We start from the raw sequence: 21,832 nt of genomic DNA, 5'->3' as shown, positions 1-21,832 counted from the left end.
TACGTGGCAAGTGGCCTTTTCAAGAGGAAGGGAATATTAGAAAAGACCACAAGGGAGGGCACTAACAGGACAGCTAGTGAAGAGAAACAAGCAAGCCAAGGGGCAGTGAAATTCCCAGTACACTGACACTAGATTTTCAAGGTGCCAAAGGAATAGTTACACTAGTTTTCTGCTGAGGCATGAAGCAGGAGTGATTAGGGACAAAAACTGGCAAGATACAACAGGAAGCTGGGGTCTGGTATGCCGGGGTCTGGTACCACCACTTTTAGGGTGCATCGGTGGTTTCCTTCGGCCTGGAATAAGAACAGGTCATCTAGACAGAGAGTGGGGGCCAACAGTTACCTGCGTCTGGCACAGGATCCAGCCATGAGTGGTATTATTGGGCCAGGTTTCATTGGGGGTTGGGTTTCTTGGGTGTAAGAGGAATGGGGCACCCTAGTTCTCCTTCGGCCTGCTCGGATTTGGGCCTCCCCCTGCCGCGGGGCTGCAGGCCTGGGCCCTAAGAAGTTCCTACCCCGCTCTCAAGTGGAGCATCGCCACCTGATCCCTCACTTGATGAGGGTGTATTTGTTGCTTGACCACGTTTGAAGTGCCCTAGGGCAGGGCTGTGGCGTGCTTTCGGGGCGGGGGCGACCCCGCAGGGAACGTAACGTCTGCCTGTGCCCGGGCGGCCGCCGGCGCCGCAGGAGGAGCCGGACTCGTGGCGCGGGGCCGACCGGCTCCTCGTCCCCCGGGGCGGGCAGAAGGCGGGGCTGCAGGGCAGAGCGGTGGATGCTGAGGCGGGGCTGGAGGGGCGGGCAGCTGCGGGCTCCAGGCCGGGCATCTCCCGCTCCCTCCCGCCGCTGCGGCGAGGTGCAGAGAGGCTGTAAGTAAACTCGGGATCCCGACGTTTCCCGGCGGAGGGGCGGCGCGGGGGCCGAGAGCTGCAGCCGGCGGCACAGGAGGAAGCGGCTCCGGGGTTTGCAGAGGGGGATGGTGCCGGCCGGCCAGGGCACCGCGCGAGCGCTGCTCCCCGCCCCTGCGCCGGAGCACGGGGGAAGCCGCAAACCGGAGATTTCCGACGTGGGGAGCAAAGCCAAATGTTTGTTGAGGCGGGTCCCACGTGGCTCTGCCTTTAAAGGACAGGCTTCCCCGCCCCCAAAGGCATTCCGGCCGGAGGGAACAACTCTGGGCAGGATTTGAACTACTCCAGCTAGCCCCTTGTGTATCACGGCATCTTCCGCAAAGCTCGGGCAAGTGTGAAAAAAAGGAAAAAGAAAAGGCTTTTTAAAAAGTGGAGATGCAAGAAAAGGTTTGAGAAGAATTGCTGACACGTGCCAAAATGCAAGGCACGCTTTGCAAGAAGAGCTGGTGCTCTTGAAAGGTGTATGGTGCAATTGAGCAGCCACAGCTGAAGTTTTGAAAGAGCTGAAACTCAAAAGACAACTTTATGATACTGGGTTGTTGGTTGTAGCCATGTTTGTCTAAGGACATAGGCAGGCAAGAGCTTTTATTAGACCAGCTGAGTCGTTGTGGTGTCTTTTTTCCAACTACTCAGCTGGTCTAGTAAAAGATATCACAGCTACCCAAATAATCTTGCCAAATGTCAGGATAGTTTTTTCTTTCCTCTTTCTCCTTTAGGACCAACTCCTGAAGTCTTCGCTGCCATTAACTTCGGAGGAAGCTCTCTGTGGGTGAGGTCCGCTGAGTTTGGATCCTAGTTTATTCAGCAGGGTAATGAGCTAGCTCTCACCTTACAAAATGGAATGGGCACATGTATAAAGAGAAATCCTGTTTATAAAACAGAGCATGAAGTGAATGGCAATGGCTTGCCCCTTCTGAATCGCAGGTTTACATTTTCAGGAGGTTTTTTTACTGCTTCATTGATATGCAGTGAGCATAGTAACTACTGGAACGTTTTGTTATACAGGCATACCTCGTTTTATTGCGCTTCGCAGATATTGCGTTTTTTACAAATTGAAGGTTTGTGGCAACCCTGCATCTAGCAAGTCTATTGGCGCCATTTTTCCAACAGCATTTGCTCACTTCGCATTTTTTAGCAATAAAGTATTTTTTAATTTAATTTTTTTAAAGCTATGTACATTTTTTTTTAGACATAATGCTAGTGCACACTTAATAGACTACAGTATAGTGTAAACATAACTTTTATATGCACTGGGAAACCAAAAAATTCGTGTGACTCGCTTTATTGCGATATTCGCTTTATTGCGGTGGTCTGGAACCGAACCCGCAATATCTCCGAGGTATGCCTGTATAACAATTGCAGTCTCCTTAGCCAAATAATTCTATTTAGTTGAATCTTCAAAACTAGATGTTAAATTTAATGGTTCGGGGGGGGGGTCGTTTTCATGGAGGCAGTAGAGATGGCTGCTACTTTGCCAGTTCATAAGACACTGTATAGTGGAATTACTCTAAAGTCTCATATTTAGGACTCTGCTGTTATTGGACAGATTAAATATTTTCTGTTAATTATGTCTTCAGAAGCCCAGTGGACTTTGATAATTAAGCACGTCTGATTCCTTGTACACAGCTGAAACCTGTGCTTCCCTGAGTGCATTCACTCACATACTGTGTTTCTTTTTATGATGTTGCTTATTTGCATTTCCTGAAAAAGCCATCAAATCAACTTTTAGTATCAACAGCTGTCATCCCAGCTGATTGCCTTTGTGATATATTTCACTATATCTGGCCTCCCAGTACCACAAGCCTTTAGTAGCTGGAAGGTATTGTGGGAATCCTCATGCACAGGATAAATATGGTATTGGAACAGAAGAAGCAGTTGGCTGTATTAGTCTGCAGTCAGGCAGAAGGTAGGCTAGATTTTCACTTTATGAACTAGATTTAGCTAGCCTGTAAAGTGCAGATCTACCCAGTCTCCTATTAAAATGGGTCTCTGATGCTTTAATAAATGAACAATAATTGCACATCTAGCTTTCCAGATTATGATTTGGGTGAAGTTCCTCCCAGAAAGAAAGGTTAGAAAGATAACATGTCTGTACCAGAGGACAGTGCTTCAGGCACTCATTTTGGTCTATATGGCTCAACTGGTCTGGAAAATACGTTAATACTGGGCACATTTACACATCTGTTAATGCGCTTTTCCTAATGCAGATTAAATTTAGTACTTCCAATGTGAGGTACTAAATTAATATGCATTAGGCTGTCTTAGTTTACAGTAGCACAAGTGCACACTTTTTAGATGATGCTTAATGCACAGTAACCTATTTTACTGTGCATTAACATAATAGTATTTTTTTTGTGCACTGCTTTAATGCGCAGTAAAATAAACTACTGTACATTAAAGCACATGTGTAGACGTTCCCACTGAGAGGTGTATTGAAATATTCTGGGGGTTTCTAGGATAATGTTTAATGGGATTGTTTCATATTTTATTTTAATTCTCTACTAGACTTTATATGTTAATTTTTTTCTCTTGTGTTATGTTATTTTCTTCAAGTGTAAGCTGCCCTGAGCCTTCATTGGGAGGGTAGCATATAAATCTAATAAATGAATAAGTATGGGGAACAGAAGCAACTAACATCACTCACAAAAGTTATTTAACATCCAAAAAGTTGCCTTGGTGCAAAAAAGTTAAAGTGAAACGTAAGGTTCTCCATGATGTTTTGCTCAGAGAAGTAATCAAAATTTTGTCACATATTTTTGTTGTAGAAAGCAGTATTGCTTCTCCCCCAGCCTTTCATAATCATGCATGAGGTCTCAAAAACCCCATTATTTTAAAAATAACAATTTTTGGGCTTATTTTATTTGTCTGCTATTTCCTTAGTCTGATGCCAGCACTTGGTTCGTGTTTCAAGTTTTCTCCACAACCAGGTGGGCTAGAAATTTATTTTGTTTAAAAATATAAATTGAGAAACTTACCTAATCACATGATTTCAGAATCTGGAGCTTTAAGGAAACATCAGGTATCCCATGACTTGTAATAATATTAGGATTTTTAGAGAGAGGGGTTGTAGTGGTTTGAAGAGCACCCTGAAACCTTTCTGCTTGTTGAGAACAAAAGGATAGCGCTAGCCATCTATAAGAAATTTCCCAACATCATAACCCAAAAAATCTGAGACAGGCTGAAAGAGAAATACAAAAGGAGGCTAAGAGGTGTGCCCAAGAGTTTTGGCTGAAATTCTGTGATGATATTTAGAAAGCAGCTCACGCAGGTGCTCACCATGGAATGTACAAAGGCATCAAATGAGCAATTGGTCCAGTCAAGAAGAAAACAGCTCCACTAAAACACTTAAATGGAAATGTCAAACAAAGGGAACAGAAGTGACTTGACAACCATAGAGGTATCTCCCTGCTGAGCATCATCGGAAAAATTGTCACTTGCATCTTGCTGCCTAGGCTGCAATCTCTAGGTGAAAGAATCTATCCTGAAATTCATTGCAGTTTTTGCTCAGGACACTCCAGCATTGATGCAATCTTTTCAGTCAAGCATCTGCAAGAGAAGTGTAGAGAAAAATGAATACTACTGTACATAGCCTTCATCAGTATGACGAAGACCTTCCATACAGTCAACAAACAAGGACTTTTTACTGTTGTGAAGAAACTGGGTTGTCCCTCCAAACATAATTCGCTCATTGCCTCAAGGTATGTAGGCAACTGTGGTGTATTGAAACAAGTGCCTTTGACATCAACAACAAGATCAGGTGTGTTTTAGCCCCCATGCTTTTCATTTCTACTTCTTCATGCATTCAGAGACAGTAATGATAGTATTTATCTTCAAACCAGACTAGATGAGGCTTGTTCAACACCACCAGGTTTAGAGCAGAAACCAAGCTGAAAGAACTAGTTCTGAGAAATTTCCTGTTTGTGGATGATGCAGCCTTGGTTGCCTACAATGAATTTTCCCTGCAAAATCTCTTGGGTAGATTGTGTGAATCATGCAAGAGCTTCAGGATGGCAATTATTCTGTAGAAGACTATAATCATGTACCAAGGGATGAAAGAACATCACTCTGGAGGATAAATCTCTTGGTGTCATTGACAGTTTTTGCTATTTGGGTTCTACAATTAGCAGGAATCTCGAGTTTCAGACTGAACTGACTACCAGAATTAAAAAAGCAGCTAAGAATTTTGGGCTATTACAAAAATATGCATGGAATAATAGGAGACCATCAGCTAAGGTGCAGGTGCGAATCTACGTGGCTTGTGTATTGTCATCCCAGCTTTATGATTCAGAAATGTGGACTACATATACGAGGCATATTAAGAGCCTGAACAACTTCCACATGAGATTTCAGGATCTTACACAGACAATAAAGTGGGAAGACAGAATACTAAACACAGAGGTACTGGAATGTGCAGGACTGAGACACTTAGAAACCATTATCAAGAAGAGGAAGTTGCGATAGATTGGCCATGTCAGAAGAATGGGAGAAGACCGTATCCCTAAGAATATTTTGTATAGTGAGATTTGAGATGGCTTTAGAAAGTGGGTTTGCCATGTATGGTGGTACCACAATGTGTACAAAAATTATATTAAGTTGTTCAACATCAACGTAGAAAGCTGGGAGGAATGCACAGTAGTCTGGAGGGAACATCTGGCAGCTCAGCAAGAAGTGGCATTGATCTAGAGGATGGAAGCAAAGTGAGAAAGAAGGAAGCAGCTGTACTGTAAATTTGGACTCCAACTTAGACAACATATGGATCTGTGAAACTTGTAACAAGCTGTCGTTCTCAGATTAGACTTGTCAACCACAGATGGAATCATCAGGCATCTAACTAGACCTTTTACGTGTACACCATGATCTAGAATAGTGGTTCTCATCCTATTTACTATCGTAGGCCACACTTGCAGCTCTCAATGTGGTATGTGGGCCATACCCACACAATGTACTTCCTGCGTATCCATTTAACAGGATGAAACATGAACCACCGCAGTGTGCTGACTGGGCTGCATGCGGGCCATGGGTTGAGAACCGATCTAGAGGATTGACTCTTCCCTACAAATGATAATGGCAGTAGCATGATTGATAAGAGTCAGAAGCCAACAATAGGTTGGAAGAGACACATTTTTTGTCTTCGAGAAGGGGAAATGTGGAATCATTAATTTTATTTATTGAGTTTTCTGTGACACTTTTCACAATAGTGTGATTGAGTAACTCACGAACATTAACATTTTTTTCTCCACAATGACACAATGCCTTTTCTCCACAAAGACTAGTTGTGGTGAGGTGAACAAACCTGAGCCAGGGAAGAAAAGTGTTAACCTGCTTGGCTCCAGCCTAAGGCTCTAGTTGATCCTGCTGTGTAACAGGATCTATGATGTTATGCCCAGAGGGAATGCTATCTAGGGGAAATAATCAGAAAAGAAACATGAAACTTAGAGGAGGAGGTGGCCGTCAGAGGCACAATAGTCTCTTTCTTTCCCTCACTAGATTCTTAGAGCCATGCTCTGAAAGAGTTGCATATAGTGAAAAATCGTGAACCAGATTCTGATGTTATTGGTAAACATATGCAAGATTTAAATATTATATTTAACAGTTCTTACAGCCTGTACTGTAAGCAACTGGTACAGAGTTTTGAAAAGATGAGAAGCACACTGTAAATGCAGTCACAGAAATATGCATCTTAATATTGCATCCTGACACTGAAACACAATAATAGCATTGTTGTAGCTTAGCATTAGTATATATACTGATCCAACACCATGATGTCTGTATCACAATGCAGTATCAGGGCATTCCAGTGCAGTCATCTTACAGCTCCTAAGTCCTTTCCATGTAACTGCCAATCTTTTCTCACATGTTTGAGAGTTAAGAGAAAGAGAAGTATCTTTCCATCTCCATTTTATCACTTCCCCTTGCCTTCTTCTTGGCTTCTATGAATATAAATGTGCTACCTCTAGCGAGACAGCAACAGGTGCTTTTAGGATCCTCACTGTACCTAGAGTGAAGAGGAATGAAGAAGCTCCATTCTAAGCTATCCATTTTCCAGAGAAGTACATACACTATTCTAAAGATGGTGTCATTTGTATAGGACATCAAGAATCCTAAAAACCTCTTGTGAATGAAAATATCATTTCAGAATGTTAAGAAAAAACTGCAACAGTATACTTTAACATTTGTCTTAAATCCAGCACTTATTTTTTAGGGTTCCTCTACAGTGGAAGGTATGACAGGAGATAACCATACTGTGGATTATGATGAAGTTCAGAAAAGGGAGACTGGAAAGAATATGGGAAATCAATGCAATTTGGTAATATTCATTTAAATAAAAAAGGGTTCTTGTGCTTCATGACAATGTTTGCTTCTTGAACCAAAGTTGATCCAGAGACATGGGACCAGATCCTAATCAGCTTCAGGCACCTAAATAGGACTAAGGTGAAATTTAGATGCGTAAGACATTAAGGCTATACATGTGTTTGTTCATGTTCTAATTGGAATGCTCCAGCATCATCTCATCATCATGTGTATTCAGCCCCTGCCCGTTTTAAAATGGCCACGGGACATTCAATGAGGTTTAGATGAAGCGTCCCACAGCCCTTTTAATGTGTGGGGGCTTAATACATGTGACAGTGAGCCATTTTAAATAGAGTAGCTGTCCGGGAACTGCTCTAACTAAAGCGCCCCACCCCCATCCAGGTATATAGGCAGCCAAAGAGCAACCAAAATTGGTTTCCCTCAGCAGCTGGCAAATTACCTAAGCATCTTGCCTCCATTTAGATGCTTAAAAAAAGCCTAGGTGCTCAGGCATGGGCTCCTGTACGTGCTCAGAGGCAATCTAGATCAGCCACCTTAGCATCTAACCTCCACATATACTCGTGTCATGTTTCAGATTGGTGTGAGGAGGCACTTGACTCTGTACATCTGCAGTTCCTTAGGTGGGCTCCAGCCTTACCTAGCATTTGTTTGATGCTCCAGTAATAAATGCAGTTCAATGCACAAAACAGAGCAGGGGGAATGATGGTGCCATCTTTTGCCAGTTACTCTAGGAGTGACAGAGCACTTGCCCAAGAAATCAGAGCTCTTGGTTCTAAGACTACCTTACCCTGAGAGTATTAAAACCCACATCGACCATTTCCCATAAGAGACCCCTAATTGCTAAGTTGTAGGCTAAGCTTGGTGGGAGCACTGTCCCCAGTTCCTCTGGAAGTTAGTTTGCTAAGAGTGCAAAATTCACAGGGCCAAAAGGATTTCCAAAGGAGTCCTGAGTTTGCTGTCTCTGGGTTAGCTAGGCCTGTCCCTCACTTTTTTTTGCACGTGCACTTTTAACCAGGCAGAATTCATTGGGTTGCTGTGTCCTAGGGGTTGTTGTGCTTTATACTGAACTTGGTGCTGGTCTTAGGTAGGTCTTACTGGATTGCAGCATAAGAGAAGTGCCTCCCTTACAGTCCTGGGTCAGATCCTGTAAGGTAACTCCCCAGAATTCAAGGAAGGAGCAGGAATTCAGACATGTATACCTGGTGTGGCTAGGATTCCTATGGAGTACATGTAGGTACCTGCCTGCTGAGTGACCGGACATTCAGGATCAGTCCTAGGAGGTACCTAGGTCTCCTCACTCAGTGTACAGGAATCCAGGCCTGTAGATTTGGATCACATTTTGGGTCAAAACACTAAAGACATTGCAACAACTAAGTATGAAGTGCATTGGAGGATGAATAGGATCTGATTCCTGCTTTTCCTGTAAGACTAAAATATCAGAGCATTGTAAATCTTGTAACAATATTGGCACAAGGAGATAAAGAAGAACTGTCACATTTCATTGTGTTTAATCAAAGACCAGACTAAAAAAACCACACGAAGCTTGGGCCAGCTAAGTGGTTGAGTGAGCACAATTCAGAGCCTTGTGAAGGCTGTTCTCTACCAGCTGCAAAAAGCCCAATCGTTATCACTGTATTCTAGCAAAGATATGCTTAAAATTTCCCTTTAAAAGTGTCTTTTTTCAAAATTGCCATATCATGATGAGAAAGAAGAGTCCAGTAAACAACATTTGTTACAGTAAAAAAAAAAAAAAAAGCCTCTGTTGATGCACAGAAACAATTCAAGCTGCTCCTGCTTATTCTGAGAGCAGTGGGCTCTATCACTAGAGCCTGTAGAATATTGAATTAGGCCTTTCAGACTAGCTCTTTGAAAGGTCAGCATCTCTGGACCAAGCTCCAAGGTGAATTTCAATGGATACAGTTTACGCCTTCAGCCCCTTGAGACCTCCTCCCTTTGTAAATGTGTTCAACTGTCCCTACTCAAATTTTGTGAAGTTTTTTGATCCCCTTAGACTTACTTCACTGACAAAAAGGTATATTTTAACTACAGAAAAAGCATGCACTAGCTCTCCCACCAAAAAGTACTTGTGGAGATAAGGCTGCTTAGTTTTACTGTGAGGGAAATGTTATCAGCCATGGATGGGGGCATGGTGCCAGTCTTGCTTACCTACATGTAGTGCCTTGTCTCCACTTCAGATTTTACAGTGAGATAACGATGCACCTTTTTATCTTGCCAGAAAAATACAAAACACAAGACAAGAAAATAGCTTTGTTTTAGTGAAGATAAAGACTTCAGCCAACACATACTTAACCTTATGTTACTTGCCTGCTGCCTCTTTTCCCTTATGCAGCCTCTCGGAGTTTGGCTCTGATTTATGTCAGCCCCATTGTCACGTAGAGTAGTTTGGTTCTTGAGAATGATTCTGGGCGATAGAACTGAATGTGCTTTGGGACTCCTCCAACCTCCTAACTTGAAGCAGATTTATCACTTCCAAATAACAAACACCAATTAGTTTCTCCAAATCTAATACTCTTTGCTGATGACTGGATATTTGCCAAGTTAGCAGTTTTAGAGCTCAGCTATTTCTAGGCTCTTTGAGGCTATATTATTTTGATTTGGATTATTAAAGGTGATGCACCTTGTGAGCAATAAATATAATAATAGCTTACCCCCAGACATACCTTTGTTGCATGAGATGTATGAGCATTTCAACATTAGCATCTATATTTTCTTTTTATACCTATACAATCTGTTTCCCTCTGAATGAGGTACTGAGCATAGGATAGTTTTTAAATGTACTATCCAATAATAATGCATGCTGTGTTTTTATGCTAAAAGTTTGACTTAATTCTACTTTCACTGAAATCAATGATAATTTTGTCACCCACTTCACTAGATGTGTGATCAAGCAGTGCCTACCTGGCAACAGAAAATTCCATTTTTAATTGAGATGACCTAATTTTGCATAATTTGTAAAATGGTAAATGAAGTAGGAAATGCTAAGGCTGTGTATGTTTGAGACTGGGGTTAAGGAGAATGAAAATATAATTGGTTGATGTGTCCCTTACACTGTAGTCCACTGCCTGGGCATCATAAATAGAAAGATTTTCAGGTTGTCCTACAAACGTAGTTAAAATGTGCTGAGTGAATAGACTATTGTATTCTAAAGTTTCTGGATTTCATTTCCTCATGCATTATTTTGCTTATGTTATTAGTGCATATCTCTGCTTTGGAAATAATTTCTTAAGACCTTGTAATGAAAACTTCTCTTATGGCAGTTAACTTCCTACAGTGAACATCTATTTTAAAATCACCTCAAAAGAATATAATCTAAGCCAGAAATCTAAATCTAAATATCCTCAGCTCAGGTACATACTACCTGCAACCTCACATGTCTAAGTGGCTTCACCGTTAATAGTGATTATTTTATCATTTATATAACATATGGGAGAGATAAAGTGAAAGGGCAGTAATGCAGAAGTCTAAGATGGTTGATGAATTCTTTAATCTCTCCATAAATTTGATGTATTTTTTTCTTTTTTCCAATCTTTTCAGAATATGGATTTACAATTTACCAGGACACCAGAAGTGGCTGCACTTTTCCATTTACAGAATAAACATCATTTTGATGAGTTTGAGTGCTCTTCAGATCAATACTGCAAGCAGGATCTCTTTCCTAAGTGGCGTTTGCCAGTGAAAATAGCTCTTGCATTGGCATTGTTAACATTTATCTATACTTTTCTGAGAGATGTTATCTACCCTTTTGTAACTAGTAAAGAAAATGCTTTCTATAAAATTCCAATTCTAGTGATAAACAAAGTTTTACCAGTGGTTTCAATCACACTTTTGGCACTGGTTTATTTACCAGGAACATTAGCTGCTGGGTTCCAGCTCTATTATGGCACAAAGTATAAACAATTTCCACAGTGGTTAGATAAGTGGATGTTATCAAGGAAACAGTTTGGACTTCTCAGTTTCTTCTTTGCCACAATGCATGCATGCTATAGCTTGTGTTATCCAATGAGAAGATCTTACAGATACAAGCTGCTGAATTGGTCATACCAACAGGTATGGTCAGGTCACAGATGTCAAACACTTGCATCCAGATAGTGTCTTCATCTTGTTCACATCCACAGGCCTGGGGGAAATACTTTCATTTGAATCTGAAGCAACTCCACAAAGCTTTCTGTTAAAAAGCTGTGGGCCAGTTTATTTCCATTAATATGCCACGGTGCTTTGAAGTGAGAAAGCTAGATCTAGAGAGTAGAACAGAGTGAAAAATCCTAGGTTATTATATATTGCTGAGCAAGTCATTTCCTTTATTTGTACTACAGTTAAGCTGTCTGTAAAATGGCTATAATTATATATGCTTTGCAGTAATTAGTTGTTTGCAAAGCACATGAGATTCTCCATATGAATATTTTCCAAATCATGGCTGGAAGATTTGAAAGAGTGGTAAAGTTTTCATTAAAGTTATACATCAGATTTCAGCTAATAGTACATAATTAGTTTATTCAGAGGGTAGGATGTTTTCAAGAATTCTTAAGAATTCTGCATATAGGCCAGCTCGTTACTACATAATATGCAAAATAAGAATCTTTAAAGCTAACCTATGTGGCTTGTTAGGCATTTCCCTGATATTCAGGAATCTCTAGGCAGTAAGTATAGTGTCACTAAACCATTCCCAGCCCCTGGTGCAGAGCATGCGTCCAAGGTGGGGAAAATGACTCTAGAGCACGCTGCACTAGGATTAAACAGCCTCTTGCATTTGTAACTTTAAAGATCAGGGCCCCTGAATCCCAGCCTTTGTAAACCATTGTTTTCAGTACAGCTCAGTATATCGTGTTTTTTGTTGGGGATGTTAATCAGATATCTTGGCAAGATAACAAAGTAATCAGGAATGCCTGCTGAATTAGCCCTTTTAAAATAGTCCTTGTTAATATATTTCTTGTTGTTAGAATCTGCCAGATATGGTATTTAGCCATAAATGGAATTTTGTTTGTCAAAGAATAAAGTTTCTCCTACTGTGAAGTCACATTAAGAAGGCTGCAGAACAGGTCTGTGCTGGGCCAAGGCAGGGCTGAAATCAGTAAATACTTCTAACTGGAGCCTAATTTAGTTCAGCATAGGTTACTGCAACTGTTGTCAGAAGTAATAACAGTTGCATTTAGAGACTAGTGTACGTTCCATTGGATGGTCAAAAGCAATAAAATGGAAGTGAAAACCAAATGAAGGGGGGAGGAGGAGAAACAGGTCTCTGGGCCTATTTCCTAATGATTGTAAAGAAAAAAAAATATTTTTTGGAAATATTAGGTCCCATGTCCATCTCACTTAAATATTATTTTCTTTCACAGGTCAAGCAAAACAAGGAAAATGCCTGGATTGAGCATGATGTTTGGAGGATGGAGATTTATATCTCTCTAGGAATTCTGGGACTTGCTATGCTGGCCATACTAGCAGTAACATCAGTTCCATCTATCAGTCACTCTTTGACCTGGAGAGAGTTCCATTTTATTCAGGTATGAATAAATCCACATTATGGGTGATCTGTCTTCCTTTGGAGGATTTTGCGGGTCAGTTAAGATCCTCAATTAAAAATATCAATATGCAGTGGGGTTCCTAGAAATCAGTCCAGAAGTTTAGTCATTGTTCTCTGGCAATTGCTCAGCAAATAAAATATTGACTTTCTCTCTTACATGGCAAAAAAATGGTTGCCATGAAAGGTTGTTGGATATTAGCGATTGTCATCATGAAATAAAACCTCTCTCACCTGCAGGATACCAGTTTAGATATAATCCAGAATGATAGCTGATGACCAAAATAAAATGATTGTTTCATGGTCTAGCGTATGAGAAATGAATTAGTGGTTTCAGTACAAACTATCAAAAATGGTTGCGCCTTTGTTGAAGGCCTGAGGAAAAAGCCAAGTATTCAAGGAGTATTAAAGTAGAAGACCTGTAGTCCTAGAGCAGGATCCATGTATGCTAGCAGGTCAGCATAGACGTTTTATTGACATTTCCAGAGTCAGATTTTTAAGGTCTAATTGTTGGGTACAAACTGACCTACATTTGTGCAGGATGCAATGAGGAGAAAGATACTTCTAGGCCACTTCCCACTCCCCTGGTCTGGGGGCTGTGAGCTGTCAATAACAGTCTCTTTTCATTTACCAAAGTTCAGTGGTGTGCACAGCCTTAGATAATCCCTGTTCACTTCAACATGCCCCTTTGCCTTGTAGCATTAGGAGTGCGTAGTCTAGAGATGGCTATGTCAATTTTGTACTACATGGGATCCCATTATACAAGCAGGATTGTCTGTTGTTTGCCTTTCACTCCTTGACCCCCACTTCTTAGCTGTTTTGAGATACCTGAGCATCACAAAGAAACCAGAGTTCAGGGGCAAAACTTCAGCCTTAACGTCTACAGAGAACTTCAGTCTTCAGTAGTTCTAGCCCTGTCATACCCTTCAAAAAGCTGTGTTCAAGAAAAGGAAATCTATTTGAAAAAAAGTCAGCTTCTACCCTTAGTTACAGCAACAAACCCATTTTTGGATGCTAAGATTATACACATGTACTTGCCTTACTCAAGTTAAAGTCTAATGTCTGAGGCTCTGGTTCTCCTGCCACTTATGTTACATAAATCAAGAATGACTCCACTGAAGTTAGTGTAGTTACACAAGTGTTGAAACAGGCTCTGAGGACCTAAGTTTGGAAGTTTGATCTAGTAAGCACCTTGTACTTGAAAACTTAGCAAGAAATGTTTCTCTCTTACCAGTTTTGTGATGTAGAATCTTATATACCTTAGTACAGAGGTACCCTACCTGTAGCCCGTGGGCTAAAGGTAGCCCATGGAGCCATGGCATCCAGCCCACAGGGCTCCCCATGAGTTGGCAAGTTTGGTGGTTGGGAACCAATGGCAAACAATACTGACACCCCTCCCCTGCTGCCAAATTCCCAAGCCCCACAGAGCCAGACTGGAGCCAGGCCCTACACCTGCTTCCCCTCCCCCCTGCAGCCAGATTGATACTAAGGCAACCTCCTACCAGCTCCCTGTGCCGTGCTGTGGCCAGATCAGGGCCAGCCATTACCCCCTTCCTCTTCTCTGCGCAGCCATACTGGGGTCAGCTCTGGTGGCAGAGCCCACCCCAGCAGCAGGCAGCTCCCAGGGGCAGGGACCAATGTCCTAGCCCATGCCAGCTGTCTCCTGGCCCTGTGCTCCCTGCCCCTGGGCCAGCACCCAGAGGGAGTCTAGAGCTCCACCTGGCTGCTGCAGGGGGCTGGTGCAGGGTTCCCACATCCCTTCATGTGTAGACACCTGCCTGGGTCAGTTTAGAGTAATTTACTCTAAAGTAAACTGACCTAGGAGTATTTGCATGTGTAGACACGCCCACTATATAGTTAGCAAAGTAATCCTTTTTATTACTATTGAAAGAAGATAAATAACTCGTGTTTTTGTATCTTTTCAGACCAACATGGGATATTTAGCCCTAATGCTATGCACAATTCATGCCCTGGTATTTGCCTGGAATAAATGGATCGACATTAATCAATTTGTCTGGTATACACCCCCTACATTTATGATAGCAGTTTTTCTTCCTATTGTAGTTTTGCTTTGTAAAAGTGCACTGCTTCTGCCATGCCTTAGAAAGAGGATACAGAAGATCAGATGTGGCTGGGATGTTAACACAGAAACAGATAAAACACAGATGACTTCCAGGTTGTAGACTGAATATGGATGTTTATCCTGTTGCCATGAAAAGATATACATATATCTGTGAAATGTTTACATGCTGGATTTGCCTTATTTGGTTAAATGTTTCTTTTGTACTTTTCATTTCTACTTCTGTTGTGGGGTATGAAACCCACATTCAAATTTGGACCGTGGGTGAGAGAGTGAAGTTTAAATTTAAATTTGCCTTCAGGAATTCACTTGTTTCTTTATTGAGTCTGTTATTTTAAAATCCAACTTCCTCATCCCTGCAAACTGACTCAGCAAAGAGAAAATGGTGTTAAATCACCACCTCATAAATTGACCACAGAAAGTAAATGAGAAAACAATCTTAAAAAACCAGATCTGAGTCTTATATTGTAATGGCTTTACTCCTTCTGGTAGTTAAGATTGTAAAAAGTTTTCCTATTTTGGGTGAGGTTTTTAAAAAGTAATTATAAAATCAGTTTTGTAATTATGAAATCAAACTTCCACTTAGATTTGAATGAGAAACTAATGAAAACTCACTTTCTCTGTGATAGCTAAGCCTTGCTGAATGATTCTGGTTGAATAATTCTTATTGGAATAATTTTAAATAAATTATGCAGTAAACGCCTTTTTCATTATTCACCCAGCTTTAGATATATCACTTTCATTTTCCCTGCTGGTTTGACTATGGGACCCTTGGCAGGGGTAGGAATAAATGATGGCCAACTGCTGCTGGGACCATTCAGATAAGAGTTGCACTCATTTCATGGGAACATACATGCGCACACTGCATTCTAAAAATCAGGAACACATGAAAACTGAAATTATGTAAAGAATCATTTGACATGGATGTGGATCATGAAAATTACTCTAATATATATTACCAGAACTAGCACACATAACATAACCTGATCATAGAAGGCCACCAGGTTGGTCTGACAGGACCTGCCACTGATGAACCCATGTTGGTTGACCCTAAGCATGCAGTCCCCAGCTGGCCCCTCATGGATGTGTGCCAGCATAATTTTCTCAAACAGCTTGCCCAGGATCAAGGTAAGACTGACTGGCCTATAGTTTCCTGGGTCCTCCTTCCTCCCCTTTTTGAAGATTGGAACCACGTTGGCCCTCTTCCAGGCCTCTGGGACCACACCAGAGCACCACGAGTGCTCATAGAGCCGTGCCAGGGGTCCTGCAATGACCTCAGCCAATTCCTTAAGGACTCTAGGGTGGAGATCGTCTGGGCCGGCTGACTTGAACACGTCCAGCCCCTCCAGAAGCCTCCTAACTAGTTCCATGCTAACCTTTGGCCCAGGTGTGCCTCCCCTGGGGCCCGAGGGGGGCCCAGCAGGGAGGTGGCCGTTCTGGTCCCTACTTAGGAAGACAGAGGCAAAGAAATCGTTAAACATGTTAGCTTTGTCATCTGGTGTGATGACCAAATTCCCCAACGCGTCCTGCAAGGGCCCCACGTTACCCAGGACCTTCTTTTTGTCCCCTATGTATTTAAAAAAGGACTTCTTATTGTCCTTAATCTGAGAAGCTAGTCCTAATTCCATCTTTGCCTTTGCACATAGCAATATAAAAAGTGCTCATCTCCCATTTCCAGTCCAACTGTGGTGCTAAAAAAAGTTCAGATTTCATTATATATTATCTAAAGTTTAATTAAAAGATGTGCCTAGGTTTAACACACACATCCAAGTTCAGCTTTTATTTGCACAGTGCAAGCCCCTCCATTCATTTGACAAAGGATGTGGCTTTGTGTAATCTTTTGTTCTACCTGTAAAGGCAGCCCTGATTTGCTTCTTATTTGAGGATTTTGGAGAGCTCCACTAACTTACCAACTTTCTTGAATTCTGGTCAAGTCATTGTAATAATTGTTTACAGTTTCATTGTGACACAGCTGAATCTGATCCTTAGTATTTGAAAAGCGCACGGTGGAGGTGGATTAAACACTCCTTGAAAATGTCTTTCAAAGATATTAATGTAGACCAGGGGTAACCTTTTCAAAGCCACTTTGAAATCAATGGGAGTTCAGTACCTAAATGTCTTTGAGGACCTTAGGTGCCTAAATCTCATTGCAAATTATTGGGGTTAAAGCCCCTAACAATTCTGGAGAAGGACCATAGGGTTCTAATCACCACCACACTTTGAAAAAGTTAAAGCTAAAACTTATCTGAATGGCAGTAATTCACATGGCATCATCTCAGGCCAGTTTCTTATGTCTATATCAACCGTACAATGAACCCTATAGCACTTGGCATTAATTGTTAGCAGAGAAACCAAGAACTTGGAAACTAAACTGCATTCTCTCCACTCTATTAGCTTCAATCTCTCAACTCTGATTTCAGGCATATTAAGTAGACTGTAGGTACATCTGCATGTGCAAGTGCTCCAGGGTGGACTGACTCTAGAGTAAACCTACTGCAGGCAGGTGCCTAAATGTGCGGGGAAGCAGGAGCAGATTTGCTGTTCATGACAGCAGTCTACTCCTGCCCCTTCCAGCCCTGCATCAGCCCCCTGCAGCAGTCAGAGGGAGTTCTAGTCACCTCCCAGCCCCGGCCCCATGACCATGGACCTGGCACTGGGAAATCAGGATCTCCTGGCCCTGTGGCCCTGTGATTGCGGAGCAGGGAGCTCCCTGTGCCAGGCAGGGGGACATAGTCCCCACCCAAACTCCCATGGCAGAGCCTGCCCCAGCAGCAGGCAGCTCCCAAAGGCTGGGAATAATCTCCTTCCCATACTGCCTGACTGACAAGGAGCACATTTGCTCTCGATTGGCTGTCTACACATGTCGTACTGCACAGTAATTACTCCTGCATAATTTTGCTACTTGTATTTACAGTAATTTGTTCTAATCTCGAGCAAAGTGTCTTCTGTAGACACGCCCACTGTTAGGGAACTGTAGGCCACGTCAGAGTGAAACATCATAAGCACTACAACTGCTTCAGAAAGCAATAAATAAAATGTCTACATACCTAGATCCCTATTTATCTAGCTATATTTTACTTAATACCCCAGAGTTTATATTCATCCAATTTAAAACAGTAGGGCAATTATTTTCATAAGCCACACTGAGTTTATATAAGTACAGCAGCTGAAGAAAATAAAGAGATAATGATAATTTGGGGTAATGGCATCTCAGAATGCATTTAGCTACTAATACAATATCTTTTGGAGTATTTAAAAAACTTGTACATTCTGATTAATTCTGTGAAATTTCTATTATTTTGGGCACACTGGTGTATACTGAATTAGCGGTTGCAGGTGTCCCAAACCTGGACTTGAATGGTGTAACTGGAAAAATTATGTCATTAACTTGAACAATATGATAGCTACAGCCTAGAGTTACCTATCTAAGTCTGGAACCAACTTCCAAGAGAAGTGGTGCAGGCTCCTACCCTGAGGGCTTTTAAGAGGAGGTTAGATGAACATCTTGCTGGGGTGGTTTGACCACAGTATTCTTTCCTGCCATGGCAGGGGGTCGGACTAGATGATCTGCTCAGGTCCCTTCCGACCCTAGAAACTATGAAACTATGTGGGTGAGTGGGTTGGAGCATGGGAAATTCTTCAACAGAAAAAAATTAAACTGTTAGACGCTAATGTTAAAAAGGGCCATGCTGAGTGAGAGGGGACATTTTCAGTACCAGACTTGAAGAAACTAAAGAGAGTTAGTTCAGGAGTCAAAAGGGAATCCATGACCAGGAAGACTAAGTCAGAGGCATGGGGCCTAGAGGGATCCCTGAAAGTGCTAGATGAAACCTGAAGAATAATCAAGGCAGTTGTGAACATAAAGGCAATGGATAGCATATAGCAGAAGTTGGCAATGCTTTCTAGCAGTGGCCAGAATGACCCAAATCAGGTCCAAGGTGGGCCAATGCTAGGACCTGGCTGCTGCTATTGCTGTAACTTCTCCCTACCATTTATCGCAGCATGAGTAAAGCCCCTTTGGTGCCAAAATACTGCAAAAGCCTCCTTACTCAGTGGGCCACATCCAGTGCCTCCATGGGCTGAATCTGAATCTGGCCCATAGTTTGTAATGTTGCCAATCCCTGGTAGAGATTTTTTTTTTAATTATTAACAAATCCAACTGATCAAATAACAAATTTAGCATTTAGAAGATACATCCAGTCTCCTAAAACAGGGCTGTCCAACTGGAAGTCTACAGGTTGCATGTGGCCCAAGAGTTAATATGCCTCCATGCTCCGAGCTGTCTGCTACTTCCCCCATTTCTCCAGCTGAAGCAGTAGCTGAGATCTCTGGCCTTCCCCTCCTTCCTCCAGCTTCCATTTCCTGCCCCTGCCCCAGAGGGAAAGAATGGTACAGGATAGGCCATGATACTGGGGGAGCCCATGGCTGGGGAGCTGAGGGTTAGGCCAGAGCACCCATGCACACAATGCAGTGGCAGGATTGCACTTGTGTGCATGGTGCAGTGTTGCGGGGTGGCATCTGCACACACAGTGCAATGGGGGGGTATAGCCATGTGGAATGTGGGGGGAGGTTTATGCTGGTGTGGCCCACATGGCATGTGGCCCCTGCTGGTGTGGTTCCCAGCCACTTAGAAGTTGGGAATCCCTGCCTTAAAATGTACAGTGCTCCCTTAACCCAAGTCACTGTCCCCAGAAGTTCATTGTTTTGGGGTTTGTTTGCTGTTGGGGTTTTTTGAGGGGGGAGGAGGGGGACTTCCTTTCAGTCTCTGACAAGTTTCTTGATGTTTCTGTCAATGTCGAGCTTTCTTATTTTTTCATCTCTATATAATAATTCACGCTTTTTTTTGTCTAAACTCTGCATAATACAAATCTCACTATCTTCTACTCATCTTTGCTTTTAAATTTAGTCATAAGTATTAGCTCCTAGAACTGGACTTCCCTTCAATATTCAAAAAACTTTCTAAAACTTTCTGATGTGGAGACAGGAGAATCTTTTTTTAGCAAATGTCAAGCATTTCCACCAAATTTCCAAGTAAGCATCTTTTTTCTTTCTCCTTTCTAGAACATGGACTTGATCTTTTCTACTATTAAAACTTCTCAAACTTCTTTAAACCAGTGATTTTAGGGGTGTCACTTCTCTTCCAGGCTTTTGCAGTTGTAATTCTTGCAGCCACTAAAAGATGAATGATCAAATCTTTACGGCTCGTAAGTTGCAGAGTTCTCAGGAGGTTCAATAAGAACATTAAGGGGTGTTGTGATAGTTATTACTCTCACCCTGTCACCAACCTTCTTGCAGAAAGGTTTAATTCTGGGACATGTGCACCATACGTGGTAGAATCCTTCTGTCTGCACTCCCTTCAGCATTTGCCTGTTCCTATACCTTAAATATGTTTATTTTTAAGTAAGATACCCTTAATATAAGATTTTAAAATAACTTTCTTCTGCCATTGTGCAGATGAATATGTGAATACCATTGACAGATATATATTTTTCATAGATCTGTGTATTTCTTTGTGAGTAAATTGCAACTGGTTTAGAAATCCCACTGTAAAATTTGTGTATTGCTTGTTTTAACCATCATGCATCCCTGAAGGTTAAACTAAAATTAGTTAGAGTATCTGTGAGGGTGGAGCCTGGCAAAGATGTTCGGTTCTTAGGTGTGAGAAGATATAAAGTCTTCAGCATTGATCCTAGAAGCTGGAGCAGCTGAATTCCGGGGTCCCATTCCTTAGAAGTGGTACCAGCAGAGCCGTCTCTACGGGTGTGTGGGGCCCAGAGCATATCAGCCTGTGCTGAGCCAGGGGATGGTGAGGGGCCAGAGTAGGGGGGAGCAGCTGGAGCACAGCCAGCGGCCGTGGTGGGGCCTATATGGCACTGTCCACAAGGCCTGACAAAGTGCGGGGCCCAGGGTAGTTGCCCCAATTCGCGCCCACGTAGGGATGGCCCTGGGTTCCAGACACACATCCGAGAAGCCAGAGCCAAAGACCATTGTTGGAGCCTGCCCAGATCCAGAGAAGTTTAGGAGCCCATGGATCAAGTGAGTGCATCAAACACAACAGCCTGATGTATGTCTAGCAGGGGAAGTTCACCCAGGACTAAAGCAGCCTATTATTTTACTTGAATAGCACTACTGATGCAAGGAATCATGAGCACAATTCATATTCTAAAAATATTTAATTACCTGAATTACAGATGTCACTGGGCCTGCAATTAGCTAGGAACCAGAAGCTTAGTTAGCAAATGTTACACTCTAGACAGAAATGTATGTTGTGGACCCTCAAAGACCCCACAGCTGCTGCTGCCTTACCATAACTGACAGGGGCAACATTGGATAGCAAGTTGAGGACACTTCCAAAATCAGAGTGTTTAGACCTTCTCACCAGATATTTTACATCCATTAGGTGAGAATTTTGGAGAGATTTTTTATAACATTCTTGTTTCCTGTATTTACAGCTTGATCATCTACCTGAAGAGTCTATGAAAGCTTTTCCATTAATATCAGTGAGAGTAAGATCAAACCCTTTGCTTCTGTTGCTTCTCATGTAGCAATAGCTTGAATGATCGTTTAGTGTTAAGTTTGTTACAGCTCTTTAAAGCCAACACTGGAATTGCTGCTTACCCCATTTTGATAGCAAAGATATTATGGGTTTATTATTTTGTTTTTTATTCCAGGTCCAAATCAAAAGTTTATTCTGTGGCAGTCCTCAGACTAAGCTACCCACAAGATAGACAAAAAGGACCAAACTCAACATAACTCTGGGAATGGTTAGCTTGAAAACTCTTTTAAGATGGTTTGTATAGCCAATGACCTCACCTCTTCTTTTTCTTCTATTCGGTCTATATTATCTAGCTTTTTCACTATGATCCTTTATCTTTCCTCCTCTTTCTATTATACTCTCCTCATTCCCCCTTATTTATTATACCCAAGTCTCATTTCTGCAGTTTTTTTTGTTTCCTCAGACCCTTTCTTTCTCATCCCCATGTGTATTTACATATTTCAT

The 21,832-nt window shown here is 42.0% G+C and overlaps 1 protein-coding gene across 1 annotated transcript; it reads left to right on the top strand.

Moving 5' to 3' along the window:
• Nucleotides 1-650: 650 nt before the first annotated feature.
• Nucleotides 651-15,531, top strand: STEAP1 (STEAP family member 1; the record flags this gene model as incomplete). The annotated part of the gene is made up of 6 exons (XM_090049809.1): nucleotides 651-865; nucleotides 1,595-1,673; nucleotides 7,107-7,211; nucleotides 10,772-11,284; nucleotides 12,571-12,735; nucleotides 14,678-15,531. Coding segments are annotated over 6 exons (1,335 nt in total), but the record flags the coding sequence as incomplete, so codon positions are not given.
• Nucleotides 15,532-21,832: the final 6,301 nt, after the last annotated feature.

The sequence above is a fragment of the Crocodylus siamensis genome, chromosome 5 (assembly GCF_052110815.1).
Source record: "Crocodylus siamensis isolate JL-2025a chromosome 5, ASM5211081v1, whole genome shotgun sequence".
Taxonomy (NCBI): Eukaryota; Metazoa; Chordata; order Crocodylia; family Crocodylidae; genus Crocodylus; species Crocodylus siamensis.
Note: the sequence above shows the minus strand (reverse complement) of the source record. Positions and strands in the feature narration are given on the sequence as shown.